The 18,363-nt window shown below is 38.9% G+C and overlaps 2 protein-coding genes across 2 annotated transcripts in view; one reads left to right on the forward strand and one right to left on the reverse strand.

Moving 5' to 3' along the window:
* Positions 1-13,505, reverse strand: part of LOC5565059 (biorientation of chromosomes in cell division protein 1-like 1) — a 30,907-nt gene extending 17,402 nt beyond the window's left edge. The window contains exons 1-2 of the mRNA XM_001649363.2: positions 12,981-13,505; positions 412-1,328 (exon numbers count right to left, since the gene is read on the reverse strand). Of these exons, the coding sequence (XP_001649413.2) occupies positions 412-1,328; positions 12,981-13,222 (1,159 nt within the window). The 5' untranslated portion in view covers positions 13,223-13,505. The remainder of the gene's footprint in view (positions 1-411; positions 1,329-12,980) is intronic.
* Positions 13,506-16,920: 3,415 nt separating this feature from the next.
* On the forward strand, positions 16,921-17,914 carry LOC5565070 (mpv17-like protein 2). Its single transcript, XM_001649362.2, has one exon. It carries the CDS (start codon positions 17,098-17,100, stop codon positions 17,668-17,670), a length of 573 nt encoding a protein of 190 aa, XP_001649412.1. The 5' UTR covers positions 16,921-17,097; the 3' UTR covers positions 17,671-17,914.
* Positions 17,915-18,363: the final 449 nt, after the last annotated feature.

Raw genomic sequence — 18,363 nt, forward strand, 5'->3', positions numbered from 1 at the left:
ATTTAGTTCATTAGTACATGCGTTCATTTTGTGTTAACCCTTTAATACCCAACCCCGTCTTTAGACGGGGTACACTTTGCAATTTAGTGTATTTTTTCGTAGCTAGAGGCTTCAAGAAAAAATTAAAAAAAAAGAGATATTCAAAAATAAAAATTATAAAAATCAAAAACCAAAATTCACAAATTTACAATAAAAAAATGATTAATGCCCAAAACGTGTTTAGAACGATTTTAGACAACGAAAAATTATATTTAGATCGAAAAATAAAAATTTGGGTATTAGAGGGTTAATTATGATCCACGTAAGTGCTATGTGAAAAGTAAAAAAAAACACATATGTGTTCACGTAGCAATGACGTGTGGATTATGTTGAGTGTATAGTGACTGGAGATTAAAATCGATCTAAACTCACCTCCATTTTGACCAGCATCCGGTCTTCCGGCCACTTCTCCTTCCAGTTCCGCTCCAAGGTATCGATTGCGGTCCGTTCCTTTGAAATCGTACGCTTCCTGTCGCAGATCGAAGTTGGATCTTTGTGGTTCCAACTCCGAGCTTGGGCCAGGTGTGCCTTCGTTGCTGTCCGAGAGTTCACCTTCTTCCTCGTTGGAATTTTCGTTGAACTTTGGCATTTGGGCCTCTTCCGTTATGTCAAGCCGGGGATTTCCCAGTGTGTCTAGCTGTTGTTGCTGCTGGGTGGTTGCTTCCGAGTTGGTAATGATAGATAATCGACTGTTGCTCGACACTTGCGACAACTGTGAATCATTCTGAGCGATCTCTGGGCTTGGTTTCTCTGGAGTGCCAGCGGCCACTGGTTCTTCTTGGGTATTATCCTCTTGTTGCTTCTCGCTAGCTTTAAAATTGGTTTGCTCAGACGTCGGTTCGGTAACCAATTCCTTCGGCTCATTCTCGACCGATTCCTGAGAAGTCAAACCACTGATGGCCGAGGCATTCGAATCATTACTTTCCTGTTTTAGTTGGCTTGGTGGGCGCGTTTCCAAAGGTTCAAACGCCGGCGATTCGAAATCGTCAATTATCTCCTTGGATTCGGTAAGCTCTTCCTGTTGGTTCTGTTCCATCATTGTTGGATGGATGTCCGAGGAGGCACTCGAAGACTTCTTGTCCGAATCGGGACTTACCGCTTCCAAATCTTCCGGTAGAAAATCGGTTTGCACATCCAATCCGCCACTTCCGTTGACCACCGGTTTGGGCTTTTCGATACCCAGATAGTTGTAAACTATGTCCTCCACCTTTGGATGGAACACTGTTGAAATTTTTGGATTCACCACTTGGTCGACGATGCGCTCAACTCCGGTTTCCAGGAATCCCGAACTACGATACAGATAAGAACGGAAAACAATTATTTTAAATTAGTTTCCAAGTATCAATGTCGAATAGGCAATCAATCAGAAGTAGCGTGTGCCAGAAAACAAAATCAATGTTCGAAAAGTCATGGTGCTCAACCCTAGAATGAATGAATCTTTTATCATTTTTCGGGGAAACGGGTAATTCGGGGAAATGGCATTCGGTAAAGTGACATTCGGGCAAACGACAATCAGGAATGGACCAATGCACGCGTTCACTCGTTGACGTTTGTGCGGTGCCGTGTTATTTACGTGACCATGGTAACGAGTGAATTCGGCACTGCTCAAACGTCAAATTAATGAATTTGTGCATTGGTCCATAGTAGCAGAATAAGACTAAGTGGCACAATCTACATGGCCACCCATTTTGTTACCAATGTTGATTCATCTATTTCGAAAATTTGAAGTTTAAGATAAAATTTAGTTATCGCATGATTTCATGAAATTAAGAAATATTTGGAAATATTTGATTACCGAAAAAGGCAGTAAACTTAGAAAAAAAAATCAAAATCAATAAACAGAGATTTTTTGAAATTTTACAGAGAACTATCTACTATTATCATTTACCAATGACAAAAAAAAAAACATGATTCAATTACGAGCGACAATGATTCTAATTTTACTTACTTTTTTGGTAGTCCAAAAAATACATTTACTAGTTACCAAGTCCAATATTCTAATCTAAGTGTGTATTCCTTAAAAGATGCGCAAAGCCTTTTTCGGGACGAAACAACACAATTGTGCTGGACATGATTATTTGGAACGGCATGGTGAAATGTTCTTTTTTTTCTATCTTTATTAACGAGATTTTTAGCCCTGGGTGAAATGTTGTATCACCCACGAGAAATCCAAATTCCTATTAAAGATGAACTTTGCAACCTGGGTTAGAAACCATTGAAAGTTGCGAATTTTGTAAAAGTTTATCTTTATTTTTTTCAAAATTTCTTGAACAAATATTTTGATAATGCTATGTAGGGATGATCTTATTTGAAGCTTGGGCCAAATTCATGAAATAAATGACTTTTCGTCAAAAAAAAAGTTTCTTTTGTAGAAATGTCTCAAAATATGCCGGTGCCAATAGTAGGTTACCTAAGCAAAATAAAAATCCAGTGCTACCAGTATATTTTTTACGTAGGACTACGTCTTTCTTCTCTATACAGGAGTGAAATTGGAATTTCAAAACCAAGAGCGTTAAATTAGCATGAAATATTTTAAACGTTTATAACTTTTTGCTGGCTTAACGAAATTCCTTGACTAGCACCTCAATCGAAAGACAAGACATCAAAGATTCATGTCATTTACTTACTGAATCCCACATACCTGTCCAAATTGTTTAATAACTGTTTTAAAAGAGAACGTTGATTTCAAGCAAGTCTATAAACAGGGGTGCTAGAGAAAAGTTGACGTCATTTGCTTTTCACTCTCCGCTTGGATCGCATCTCAGCAGGCAACAGGTCGGCTTGCTCTGACCGCGCGTGCTTCTCAGGCACAGACATCGATAACGAAAAACCCCCCTTTGGCTTGCTTCGCTCAAATCAAACTGTCGAGCGAGCGAGAGAAAATGCCGTCCGAAGCCAAAGCCATCACCGCTGCTGCCGCCAAGAAGAAGAAGAGGAGAATTTGCGGTCGAACTGTGAACACGGTCGGGCAAGTCATTCTCGCTTTGCGGTTAACCGCTTGTTTGCGTTCACCCAGCCATCGTCATCGCCGCCGGAGATTTTATCGGCCGAGGAGCTGTTGTCCCGTGCTTCAAGATTTCGACTCGTGATAAAATCAGCATTGGTGGTCAAGAAGCAATCCCGTTAGAAACAAATATCAGAAGCCCCCTGAGTTGCTGGTCCGAGGAGCTGCTAATCGTGCGTTGGACTAGTGAAATCGCACAAGCCCGATGATCCACTACCCGGTGCTGTTGTGCGCCATCCACGCCACGAAACATTCAGCTGGTTCGTCGTATAAGCAAATAACTTGCTCAAATTTATACATTTGAGTTGAGGATTCCCCGTTTGACCATGGCAATCAACTGATAACATCCCGCGGTGTTATTTATCTGTAAGAGCATCAAAGCTAACAAAGTCGTCGGCCCTTTTCAGGGCCATCAAATTAGTGCAAAGAGTTAAAAGAGAAATATTTCCGACTTTATTTATGACTTCTTATATTCCCAAATCAATTTCTCGGATGTATATTTGCTGGTTGAGCTTGTACCCTGATGCACTTTTCTCGACTTGCACACCAAGAAAATCTCCAATATCTCCAAGGTCAGCCACGGAAAACCGTTCATGAAGCGCCTTCAGTTTGGACTGGAAGTTCGTCGTTTGCGTAACGATGACCATGTCATCGAGGTATATCAGAATATACGCAATCGAACCATTCATACGTCGTACGTACAAACATGGATCCGCTTCGGTCAGCCAGAACCCCATGGATTTGAGAACCGCATCCACTTTGCGATTCCATACGCGCGCTGACTGCTTCAAACTGTACAGACTCCTCCTCAATCGGCAAACTGTCCTCTCTTCGCCGACATAGTACCCTCTGGTTGGCCTTCTTGTCGGCTGCAAGCTGCACCAACTCCACCGTGTCGTTGTCGATCAGCGCTCGAAACTCTTCGTCCATGGCGGATTACCATTGCGTCGTTTCGCAACGCTTCCGTTCGCGTTTGAGGAGCACCCGCCTTGTTCGCCGGACGTTTGCTCGCCTTCAATCCTTGTTGTTGATTGCTCTGACCTGCTTGGCTGCTCTGTTGAAGAGGAAAACGAAAATCCTTTTCTCGGAAATACAAAATCATTATACTTGCCTGGAATTGCCCGCTCCCGATCGCTGCACCTCAACACCTGTGACTCCGGTGGATTTAAAGATTATCGCGATTAAAAATCTTCGTCTAATCCAGATGCACATTCATCGGATGATTCTTCTTCACGTGGTGTAGGTCGGACTGGTCCATCTCGCGGAATCGGATCTATTGGACTGGTATCGAAGTCCAAATTAACAAATTAGCCCGTCAAAACCGAACGGAATGCGCTTCGTCGATATCGCATCCCACTTCTTCCGCTTTTGCTTGGGAATGTCCAAGTTGACTGACGATTGTCCACGTTTCATATCCGTAGAGGACTACCGGCCTTATGAGCGTTTTTTACATCGTACATTTGATGCGGGTGTGAATCTTTTTTGACCGTAGCTTCTTGTAGAGGCCATAGTAGGCCCGACTTCCACTGATGATGCGTCTCCATATTTCACGGTTAACGTCATTGTCAGCCGTCAGCAGGGATCCAAGGTAGACGAACTCGTCGACCACCTCGAACGTATCCCCGTCTATCGTAACACTGCTAAATAGGCGAGCCCTGTCGCGCTCGGCCCCACCAACCAACATGTACTTTGCCTTGGTGGCATTCACTACCAGTCCAACTTTCGCTGCCTCGCTTTTCAGGCGGGTGTACAGGTCAGCCACCTTTTCAAATGTTCGGCCGACAATGTCCATATCATCGCGAGGCAAATAAATTGACTGGATCTCGTAAAAATCGTTCCCCGGCTGTTAAGCGCGGCTCTCCGCACCTTCTAGCGCAATATTGAACAACAAGCACGAAAGTCCATCACCTTGTCGTAGTCCCCGGCGGGATCCAAAAGAACTGGAGTGCTTGCCTGAAATCTTCACATAATTTTACACACCTTCCATGGTTGCTCTTATCAGTCTCGTGAGCTTCCCGGGAAAGACGTTCTCGTCCATGATTTTCCATAGCTCTATGCGGTCGATACTATCATATGCCGCCTTGAAATCGATGAAAAGGTAATTCGTTGGGACCTGGTATTCACGACATTTTTGGAGGATTTATCGTACAATAAAGATTTGTTGTCTATCAGCCATCAATGACGCCGGCTTGATAACTTCCCAAGAACTCGTTTTCTACAGGTGACAGACGAGGGAAGATGATCTGGGATAATACTTTGTAGGCCTCATTTAGAATGGTGATCGCTCGGAAGTTCTCACAATATAACTTGTTGCCTTTCTTGTAGATGGGGTATATTACCCCTTCCTTCCACTCCTCCTGTACAGTATGGCCCATAAAAAAATGCGAAAATTGTATGAACGTGAATATAGCATACACAGGCGTTATTTTCATTGTTTTTGATAGAAAATGTAATTTCTGATTATTGTAGTATATTCTGACACAACTTCGCTATCTAGGACAATTTTTGTCATGTTTTTCTTACTGTCCTAATTAATGCAATAAAGCAAATAAGTTCAAAAGTTTTGTCCGCCCAAAGCTAGAAACAGCGTCTGATTATCGTATACTATGGTGAAAAACTTTACACCTTCAAAAATTACACTTTATTGTTGAAAATTTTAGTGTGTTTGGTATCAGAGGATGGAGGAGTTTTTCATAATCACAATAAAATATTTTGCCAGGGTCATAGTTTTGAGGACATGTGCGTTTTATAAGTTTGATATGCCTTTATTTTTTGTAAAAGTGGAATAAAAAATAAATACGGAGGCCAATAACAGATTTTTGAGGATGAAATTTGTTCCTTCGGTTAGAAACAACTTATATCAATACTAGCACATAGGTTTTGAGCAAAACGGAGCCGCCCATCATACTTATATGAAGGTTCAATCAGCTCTCCAAAATGAGTAGTTTTTTCGAAAATATGTTTAAGTCTCCAATTACCCAGGTATAAACCAATTCTATCATTTGATATGGGCGTATGCTGGAGACAAGGCCTGTGAAGAATCCCACGCCATCGTTGATGTTTTAGAAGCTTTCATCCCACAGATATTGAACTCGACGTCCGCATGATAAAATTTGAAGGTATGCTTCCAATTCCTCTCTGGTAAGGCAAAAGTAACAGATAAATATCATGTCCAAAGTGAAAAACTGAGTCTAAATAGATTTAACAATACAGGCAATGAATAGTATTTATGTTTCATCCACATTTTCTTTGTAAAAACTACCATAAAACATGATATGACGATTTTAGCATTTTTTTATGGGCCATACTGTAGCTGTTATGTGCTGTTAGATGTGCCTATCAGCCGGTGCAGACAAATGACCAGCCTCTCCGGGCCCATCTTTAATAGTTCAGCTCCGATACCATCCTTACCAGCAGCTTTATTGTTATTGACCTGGTGAATGGATGCCACTGTTCAGCACTCAAGAGGGGCTTTATCCAGCTAATCCTCTTCCGGTAATGCAGCATCGAGGTGCTGCACGTATGCAGTTGCGACATCCGGTTGCTTGAGCCGCTCTAGATCGTACCGGAGCGGCCGTCGGTACCGTACGTTGTTGACGACGGAGAGTTTTGGGCGCGGTTTGACCATCACAAGATAGTGGTCGGAGTCGATGTTAGCGCCAGTCTAATGTAGTTTCTGAAATTATTCGTAGCAAAACTAGTACATACACACGGCAACACTGATCTACTGAAACCTGAGTTGTTGTTTCAACGCAAAATCAAAGTTGAGCCCAAAAACCCAAATTTGGCTGAATTTTCTTTAGGTACTTTGCCTTTGAAGCCATAGGAAAAAAATATTTAAATTTTCAACCCAAGCTTGAGAATAATGTAAAATTTGGCTTATTGGGCCAAACTACCTCCATTGGGTAGGTGCAGCTCTCTCTATTTTTGCCACATTTGTGGGGAAGATACCGAGATCAACTCAAAAATGAGGTAAAATAGTGGTTTTTGAAATCCTGAACTAGTTTGTGACAAAATCTTTGAATGTTGTTGGTTATTATTCCTAACCGGCTCACTTTCCGGAGTAGCATTGGTTAGGTTCTTTCATTCCTTCTACACTGAAATAAATTGAACAGGTTATTCTATCAGAAATTTCATATAATTTATAGTTTCTGCGCTACACGTGCATTCCAAAAACACTCCTATACTCATCATTCGTTAAGCTATTAGAATACAACAAGGGTCAAATAAACATTGAAGATGCTGGGTTCATACATGTATCATATGCCGCAAGCATTTACCTGGTATATGCTTCGCATTTAAATTTTCCAAACAGACTGCCTCGTTAAATGTTATATGCTGGTATGCGCTGTAAAAAATATGATCGAGATGTCAGTAGGAAAAATGGAGCGTTTGTACGTAAAGTTGTGTTATACATTCTTGACTTCTTTTAAAAGGTGATTAAATCATTAAAATACAAGGAAATTTAAGACAGCTAATATTTAGAAATCTATTTCCTAGATTCGTAACTTTTTCCAAATTGGAAGACAAGTACAAACGACATAAAACATCAAATCCAGTAGAAGTATTTTCAAAGGTAAATATTTTATCAGTAGTTCGGATAATAGACGGAATTCTAATAAAACACATTTTATTCCTCCACGATAGATTCGAGATTTTTCTTCCGGTCGGCAAAGCCAATTGAACATCACACTAGTTTCCTTGGAAGAGATTTACCATATCAGCGAAAGTGTCTCCCATGCCAAGCTATGGCAAAACATCTTCTTCTTATTGGCATTGCGTCCTCACTAGGACAGAACCTGCTTCTCAGCTTAGTGTTCTAATGAGTACATCCACAGTTATTAACTGAGAGTATATCGTGTGGCAGGAACGATGATACTCTATGCCCCAGGGAAGTCAAGGAAATTTCCATTATGAAGAGATCCTGGACTGACCGGGAATCGCATTGCTTTGCTTGTGTAGGATCTTAGTAGTCCATGATGTATGTAACTTGACAAGGGACTTTAATAAATGACCATTAATAATTATACAACCAAGCAATCAAGTCTGGTCACTACAAAATGGCGACGAGGAATAAAATTTTTAACCAAAGTAATTGCGCCACGGACTTTATCAAAAACAAAATCAAGAAAGGGATATTACGGAGTACTAATTATTTATACCTCACCCAAACCGCTACAATGTTAGAGGTCTGTAAAGGACGCCGTTTCAAGTTTCCAAAAAGCTTGAAGAGAACAGTGGAGCAATAATAGTTCGTAATCAGCAAGTTCGGATCACTTTTCTAAGATATACAACTAGAAGGAAAACATTGGAAGTAGACGGATGTTGATGTTGATTGCCTTAAAACGGTGATAACTAAAGGTAGTATACTGCATTGGTATGGTGAGTACTATCCACAACTGCGGAGCTTAATCCTCATAGATAATTGGGGTCATTTTTGACCTGTTTTACTTGGGTTACACCAGAGGCGCTGTTTTGATTGTTTATTAGGAAAGTTAGTGAATTGTTCGCCTAAAAGATAAACAAATTGAGTGGTTCGGTACAATAGTTGTTAATGTTTGAAAAGAGTTTGGTTCAAATGCCATTGCTGCTTATAGTTCCAACTTTAACAAATTAGTGCTAATACAAATATTAAAATTAATAGATACCAAGAAATTAGCAAAGCTAAATTTGATTTTGTGATGTTGCGAAATTTGATAACTCAGTTTGTTGTCATTTCATCCGGTTTAACGGCTAAAATAGCAAAATTGAGAGTAGCAAAATGTTCCCATGAAATAAAATTGAAAACTATTCTTGCTGTCAGTGAAATCAAATTGAAAATTGTTTCTGATATCATTGAGAGCTAATTGAGAAAAATAAATGCTTTATCTATTACATTAACATAGCTTTCATAGTTGTAACACTAAGCAGTAATATAATACATCGAATAATTATGACAAATAGATATCAAATTGTGATATCAACTTGATGCTGAAAACAGGATATGTTGTCGACTTGCTCTTTTCTTGATGTAGGACTTTGTTCGGGTAGATATCTTTATTTGAAGGACTTGTAGCTTGACAGTATTTAAGAAATTGAAACTATCTACTGTCTTAGGTCTGAACAATGTTGACCGTAGAACTATATTTCAAATTTAATGTTGTAATATACTTTCAATAGACATGTATCCGTTATTAGATACAACTCACACTGAGTCTTTGTTTTAATATAAGATGAGTAAGTTTAACATTGAAAAGATATTGTTGTGACTCATAATGTAAATTATTTCCAAATTTACTTTACCCGTTAATATACTATTTGAGGAATTCATTTTCAGGAATGTGGCCTTCTATAATACACTTCTGATTATCTAGATTTGATCAATAGAACAAAGTGTCAATGTATTGCAATTAATTTTATACATTGTTCATCGACAATTATGTTCAATGCAATTATGTAGTAGATAAATGATAATGAGAATAAGATTGATTAGAAATTCTTGTTTGTTATATCCTCGAGAAAACAAAAAGTTATTTGACCACGAGGAAGCAAGTAAAAGTCTCCATTTTCCTGTTGTACCAATGATTATTATGATGTAAATATACCTGCGTGAAGTAAGTACGCACCTAGAAGAGATGTATTATCTCAAGAAGGGTTGATTGAAATAAGTTGTAATATAATGACAATAGTATTTGTAAATGTAACAATAAAATGTCTGTATGGTCCTCATACCTTTGTAATATTCCATATTACATACATGCCATCAATAGATGTTCGAGGAAACTCAAACAAACTTGGATTGTAGTTTGTCTCAAGTTGTTACTCGTGTTGATTTCTATTTTAATTAAAATCAGGAATTAGTTCTATACGGTTTTCAGTTGAACACAACTAAATTTTAGATTTCATTTTAAAACTGATGCAATGTATTCAAATATTGACCAGAGCCGTTTAGATTATTAGGTTTTACTAGATTACTAGATTTTTAAGGACACTAAAAAAATGCTTTGGAAAAGAAATGATTGAATTTATTATTTCTAAGTTCTGAAGGAGGAAAAATGAAAAAATCACAAAAGTTATTAGAAATTGCTTAATTGGTATAACCAGCCTTAACTAACTAATCGAAATTGAGAAAAAATCAAATAACTATTGTATATCAATAGTTATTTGATTGTTTATTGGATCAATCATTAAAGTGTACCAGTGTTCTTACACGATAACGAGTTAAAATAACTACGGAACAATATCGAATTTGAATTGGTTTACGTTTGACCCGTGGAAAAGTGATGGTGCTCTACAGACATCATGAGTGTTACAGGAATAATTATATATTATCCAATTTGGAAGACGTTGGTTGTTGTAGATATTTGAAATTAAGTACGAAATAATTTAGCATACTGTCATTTGGCTGCCAAATTGTAGTTCAGGCTGGTTTGAATGGATAATCTCTCAGGAGACTAAATGGAATTTATGATACACTTCAATATTATCATGTGACTGATCAATTCTTAATGATTTTCTAATCATGAGCATTATACAAGATACTTTAACTCTGAAATTATTGAGAGCCGTTCCTTACCCTAGTGGTAAAGTACGCGGCTACCAAGCAAAGCCATGTTGAAGGTGTTTGGTTTTGATTCCCCGTCAGTTCAGGATGTTTTCGTAATAGTAATTTCTTTGACTTCCTTGGGCAGAGCGTATCAGCTTACGTGTTTCACAATATACGAAATTTGACAAAGAAAATAGCCATGGAATGCTCATGAAAACACTAAGTTGAGAACGTAATGAAAAACAAAAAAAAAGAGATGCCATAGATTGTTGAGTGGATCTCGTAAAATGTTGTATCAAAGGCGATTCTTTGAGATTATGCGGAGCCCTATAAGTGGGATGAGCATGGAAAAAATAATATCCAAAGGCGATCCTTTGAGATGAGCACGAAAAAAAAAACATCCAAAGGCGATCCTTTGAGATGAGCAGAAAATCCAAAGGCGATCCTTTGAGATTAAGCGGAACCCTGTTGTTGGGATGAAGTACACTGATCTGGAAGGATAGTGGAACCCAGACAAAGGGATGAAGTACGCAGAGATCCGGAGGCGATCCTCGCGGGGAAATATTTAACTCTATGAGACCTAGAGGCGAACCTCAGGATGATTCTCAAGAGATAATGAAACCCATCTTAAAAGATGGAGTTATAACATTCCAAGACCCGAAGGCGATCCTTGCGGGATGCATCTCGTGTACCCGATTGAGACCTAGAGGCGATCCTCAGGATGAATCTCAATGGCTGGGTAAAAGCATTTGCATTAAAAAAAAAATAATATAAACTTTAATTTATTTCTACAGTGACGGAAACTTATTTGAAAAAAAAAATGAAACTTTCAAGAATAATGAAAAATAATAAAAAGACAAATGAAAAACATTGTTAATAAAATCTTTGTAACGATATGAGAAGGAGAGATAATACCAAGTCAGAAATTATCATATTTATGAAGAGTGAAGCAAGAAAAACAAAGTATAGACTACAACTACAAAGGCACACATGCAGTAGCAATTGTGAGAATTTGAAGACGGACAAGGAAATGGAAATGTAGAACATGGATAACATGAAACATTATATGATAACTCAACATTCCTGTAGACTCACGTTTTATTTATTTTCAGACACAAGCTACAATCAAAGTTCAAACAAACTATAATTAATAGGAAGTTCGGCTTACTGATTGATAAACAAATGGTATTGGAAGCGGATTACGCACATAACATATTTTATGAAATGAATTATAAATGAAGGGAGAGATGTAGGATCTTAGTAGTCCATGATGTATGTAACTTGACAAGGGACTTTAATACATGACCATTAATAATTATACAACCAAGCAATCAAGTCTGGTCACTACAATATGAAAATCCAATAGTGCAAAAATATATGCGTAACATATAGTGTTTACCTGAGAGAGACTCGCGAAGAGGAAAAATATCAACGTCATATGCAGCCCAGATTCCCCTCTCACGAAACGTCAAATGCAGCCCACCGTTTTTATGGCTGAAAAAGTGAAAAGTATTGTGTTCAAAGTAAATTGTTATTAAAAACCTCAGTCAGCGGAGCAGTTTTTACCAAAGTTGCTGATACATCTAAGCAGAAGATTAATTATTTCTAATGTCTGCTACGTTTGCTAGCATGAAATTTCACTCAAACGACTATTTATGATTCGATGTGATGCAAACTCAATCATTTTTTGCTGAGAGGTTCATGTGAGGGTTTGAACGGCTTGCGCATAATTGGTATAAACACAAAGGGGAATTAGAAAAAAACTCAGCAATCACAGAAAAAGAAGACCGTCTTCGCGAGTCTCGTCTCAGGTGTTTACTATAAGAGTTAGCTCAGTGCACGGTGTACTAAAATTAAGAAGGTGATATACTCCGAAAACTGACAGCTACTTGACGACGTCATTCCTATCCACCTCAAACAAATTTGTGAAAAAAATGATCTAGTGGTCCGGAAGGTATATGGTACGATAGGAGTGACGTCACATGTTTACAGTGAAACTTGATATTTACATCAGTAAAGAGCCTGCCTTGTTAATTTTTATGCCGTGGCTCAGTGTATAGCAGCAGATTACTACAGAAAGTTCACTAGTAATTTATGCCGCAGGTCTATCTTGTCTATATTGGTCCTGGTTTTCGCAAAAAAAAAAATCATAAAATATTTCGGCCGATAGGCCAATAAATTCATCCCAAAGCCGCAATATATAAAAGATTTTATCACGGAATACTAAATAAACAGTATTGTACACCGTGCATTTAATAAATAATTTGTAATTTATTCATTTATATAACGTTAGCCTGTTAGCTGCAAAACTGTTGACAAGCTCAAGAAAATATTTTTCATTCTGGTGCTGAGCACCTTGACTTTTCAAAGATTGATTTTAATTCGGGATCACCCTAACCAACAGGTACTTACTCTATAATATTCTTCCTCAGCTTCTCCCGCAGCTGATTCTTATGCCGGATATTGTCGGTCCACTTTTGCTGGGAGAGAAACTTGCTGACCGAACTTTCCACCCTTTGCCGGAGGTTCTGGTAGGCCGGCTTGGTGTCCACGTCTGCCAGACACTCCTTTCGAAACTGATCGAACAGACCTTGAGATTTGACTTCATGGACGATCGCATCGATGAAGGTCGGATCGTCTGCCAGATTGTCCATTTTGGTTTTCGGTTTTCGTGCTGCTGCGTAAAAAATGGCTCGATTTCGTCAGCCCCGAAAACAACGTCGTTTCGATAGTTATCTCCGATATAAAACTTCAACTAGCCGAAACATTTACTACACAACTTTCCACTGCTAATTTTAACCAGAAACGAGATATTTTAATAGCGAAAAACAATGTTCTTTTCACGGCACCAAACAATCAAAATAAACGCGTAAAAATGTTATGATTTTTCTTCCGCTCGCTCCACGAAAAGGTCGACAAGCAGACTGACATGCACGCTAAACACGGCGTTCACAAAAGACTTTGTGAAGCAAGAAAACAAACACGATGAAAAAATTACCTATAAATTTTGAGTTTACCCACACAATCCAAAGGGCGTATTTTCGATGCGGTAAAAATCAAGACTTTTTTTTATCGTTTAATTTTGCATTTAATTCAGCATAAAAATGAAATTTGGGAACAGGCCCTATCCTTTTTCTATAACAGTTTCGGAAAAAAATGTGCAAAATTCCGTTTCTAATCATTCATAACCGCCATAATTTCCTAACAATAATCATTCCGTGCTGAGACACTCAAATATTTATTAAGTAAAAATATTGACCGTTCAGTTCCTAACTGGTCACGACCGTTTGAAACAGTCGTCATTCTAAACGGTCGGTGAAACAGTCGCTGTCAGATTTGGCAGCAACAACGAGCGAGAAGATTTTCGCGCGCAAACTTGTTCCCCTACTCTTTCAAGTAGAGCAACAAGGACAGCAGAGTGGGCGTCGAGTCAGATTTCCAAAACAGCTGTTGTTGACACTCGGCTGCCGACTGCACGGCTCGGAAAATGAGGGGTGGTTGGATGGAATGTTTATCAAAGTATGTTTCACTAAACAAAATTCAACTTGTGATAAATGTTTATAATGCTCAAAATACAGGTTCAATGAAACAATAGACCATTTCCGTCAGACCTTACCCACTATTTTTATATTTTTCTTCGAAAGACGATTATTTTTAATGATTTTTGACGCTTTCAGATTTAATTTATATACACTCCTGATTTTATTATAAATTTTTGAAAACTTGAGAATTCACCACATTTTGAGTAGTGCGGCACAGTTGTTTCAACCCTGTGGGTAAACAACGTGGAGATTTTCCACAACTTTCTATCTCATCCCTGCGTTAAGTGTTTGTAGGCAAAACGAAATGTCAATGTCAAATCAAGCACACTACGACACGACAAGAGTTTGTTCATAAATTTTATAACGTCAAAAATGAACATTTTCGACACCCACCCACCTCTTGTAACGCATTTTGCACGAATGTTTTTCATCTCAAAGACACCCACCCACCCCCTTCAGGGGTATGAAATTTGTGAATGGGCCCCAACATGGAAAAATCTGAGACTCACTACGGATAGCATTTACCGTTTGATATCTGCTGCTTATGTGGTCAAACTATTCCGGATCCATATGGCCAATGGAGTATACATACTTCTCCGTTTTACCACTCGCATAGATCTCCCCGAAAAGTCCCCGACTATATCAAATATCCCTTCTTCTTCCCGCCGGAAATCTCTGTCGTGCTCCGCGATAGTCCTCGAAAAGGGTTCGGATGCTCCTCTACGGCCCTGTGTCCGGTGGCCAGCTGGGGACGAATATTTTACCGTGCCTCAGCATACTGTTTCGATCACTCGATTGCAAAGGAAGCTGCGGAAATCCGAACAGCATGATAAACAATCTCGAAAGATGCGATCTTCCGGATTTCAGCGGAATTTGCTTCGCTTCCTTCAGCCAACCACAAACCGGAAGAGAGCAGGACCATTTTCATATCCAAGCGGAGCACCACAGCAGCCAAAGGCGATGAAGGGAAAAGGATACCCGGGATACCCGCCGTTCTCGTGAAAGATTTCGCCGTGCTGGATCTCTTCTATACATATTTACCATCAAATTAGTAGTCACGGCGATGGAAATTTCGCGGGGAGTATCGAGACAAATAAAAACGGTGCAATAATGTTATTTGCGCGCACAATAAATCTTAAAATTCCGGTGGTGGAACCGACCAGCAGCAGCACCAAGATGATTTCCAAGATGGTTTTGTTGATTCCAGTCACGGTAGAAATAGCAGATGAAAACATGGTATCTGTCATGATTGACCCAATCAGCTGATCAAATATTCACCACAACGTGGAGACAAAAATTATAGGAGAAAAAGGGGTCTAATAAAAATCGGAGAGATAAAAATTGTATGGGACCGTGGGGCGTACAGCTGTGACGCCAGTTTTTCATTGTTTTTCAATAGTTAGAAGCTTCTAAACATATGGGTTCCTTGGGAAAGTTTGTTCAGTAAAATAACAGAAAGCATATAAACCATTAAAAAAATTTCACGGAAATGGTCTATTCAATAAGTGGCAATAGTTTATTGCGCTTAAGGTATGTATAGTTATCCTAATTATGCGTTTCAACAACATTGCCAACATTGTTCCATCTGGATGGAATACATTGAGATTCCCCTCGATTTCCGACGACTGTTTTGAAAGTCTTCTAAATAGACGGGATAATCCAACATTGAAGTGGATATACAATAATGTGTGTGCGTTGAAAGATTTTTGCTAATCGGCAAGATCCCCTTGAAGAATACAGAGGGATTTTGGGTTTGGACTTGTTCACAAATTGGGTCCTAAAATGTTTAATGAAATTTTGTTTTTATATAATGACATGAAAGAGCATGTTACTGCAACTATTTTAGCAATTTTTCCCGCTCAAATAACGGCTACATCATATTTAAACATTAATTAAAAAATTGGGTCCATAAATGAACCTTGACACTTTTGATCATGTTTGACGTTCGCTTAATCGACAAAAATACCACAGGGCTTTTAGTTTTAACACTAAGGTTGTTCCTATCTGACATTTCAGAAGGGACACGGAAAGCAAATTACACCCACAATTTGAGTTTGAGCCAAGGAGTGCGACAAAATCTAAAGAAATGTTTTTTGGACTTAAACAAAAGAAAAACATTAAAAAATTGAGTAAACATGTGTTTTTGGCCTAAACTTAAGCGTTTGGCATTAGAATTGGGACAGGCCTTTAGGAACCTATTTCATAAAGCTTTATGGGGTGGGTGGGTGTCCTCATGATGTTACGGCTCATACAAAATTTGTTCAATTTTCATACAAAAAGCGTCACAAAAAGGGCCATTATTGGCGTTATGAAATAAATGAATGAGCCCTTTGGAGAAAGTTTCGGTGGAATGCACGGAGCCGCAAATCAACCCAACTTTGACCAATGTACACGAGCGCAGAAACCACTATTAGGTTGTTTCCATTTGACAGCAGCAAAACAAACAACTCAGTGCAAAACAAAATCTACCCAGCGTTAGCTTTCGAAGTCTTCGTAATGGGTTAAAACAACTTAACGTTGGGTAAACTCGAAAGAACCCAAATTTGGCTTATTCCATTGAACTTCGACGCTGGGTCGGTGCGTCTCTCTCTGTTTTTGACAACATTGCTGTTGCGAGAGAGGCAAAACAACCCAACCGTGGGTAAAAACTAAATACAGTTTACCCAAATTTGAGTAAAAAGAACTTATTTTTTGGGTAGTCTGATTTCTCCGTGTGGGCCATACATAAACTGGAACACGTTCACAGGTTTGGCTATATAATTTAGGTCGAAAATTCGACCTTTTCGTGCGTGCGAGCACGTGATTAGCATTACTGTCAAAACTAGAGAGGTTTTTGTTTACAAAATAAGTTTTCATTCTCAAAGCTTAGCTACAGTTTAGCTTCAACAGCCATCGAGAAGAGGCATTTTTTTGCGCGCCCGTCCTCCGAAAAAAAAAAGGAATTTCGTCGCGTCGGGGTGAGTGGTGTGTTTCGTTCCATTTCTCAAATGATAAGAGTACTCCGGCAGCTACAAACTCTGGCGAGAAAGGCGTTCAGCAGAAAGTATCTCCTCTACACCAACGTTGCAATCTCCATCAGCTTATCTGGGGTCGGTGACATAATTGAGCAGCATTACGAAATCTACACCGAGAGTTTAGAATGCTGGGATCGAACGCGCACGCGACAGATGTCCATCTCCGGGATGACGGTAGGAATCTTCTGTCACAACTGGTACAACTTCATGGATCGAAGATTTCCTGGCCGAACGCTCGGAATCGTACTGAAGAAAGTCATGATCGATCAAACCGTGGCCTCGCCTATAGTTATATTCCTGTTCTTTGCCACGCTGGGTGTCCTGAGGAAAGCTACCATTGATGAGACGATCCAGGAGATGAAGGACAAATTCATACGGCTTTACACGGCGGAATGGGTTGTATGGCCACCTGCTCAGCTGTTCAATTTCTACCTTCTGCCCAATAGGTATCGCGTGCTGTATGATAATACAATTTCGTTAGGATACGACGTCTACACTAGTTACGTTATCAATGAAAAAATTGACCACGCTGAACACTCTAGTTGACCCAGATATAGAGATTGGAAGCTTTAGGGAATGTAATATAGGTAATATAGGTAATGCAATGTCCTTAGCGAAAAGCCGTAGTCACCTGTTCAATTGTTAAAGCGCATATTTATTAGCTGCCACTCTAAGAATAATGTTACAGTTATTCCGAGTTCAATGTGATCGAAAACCGTACTGTTGGATTGTTTTATGTTGCTTGATTGTACATAAAGCGCACTCGATGTGAAACTAAGTAAAGTTTTAATCAAACTGCTTCGAAACTAGAATGAAAGAATTTCGTTAGGGTCAAAGTTTATTTCATTATCAATTCCATTTTTAGTTCATCTCATATTCAACTTGTTCCAGCGGAGAAGACTAGTGAGAATTGATCCCATTTTCTAAATGCGGCAGTAACAGTTTAAACAGTAAATTGGAGCTATAAAACTTATCAGAAATAACTAAACGTATCAATGTGAGCAAATATGCCTTTTTGCATTTAGTATGATAACTTAGGGTTGCAGCGATCGTTTGTTTTACAATTTCCTTTGATGTTTTACTTAACTTGGACATATTTTCAGCTACACATTAATTTTTGTGCTTTCGGCAGAAATTATGTATAATAAATCTTCGAGCTGTTTACTGAAATAGTTAGGGCGTCTGTACAAGAAGCCGTTTTGCAGAAATCCAGTCTCTTTTAACAAATAGTGATCCTTG

The sequence above is a fragment of the Aedes aegypti genome, chromosome 1 (assembly GCF_002204515.2).
Source record: "Aedes aegypti strain LVP_AGWG chromosome 1, AaegL5.0 Primary Assembly, whole genome shotgun sequence".
In the NCBI taxonomy this organism is placed as follows: Eukaryota; Metazoa; Arthropoda; class Insecta; order Diptera; family Culicidae; genus Aedes; species Aedes aegypti.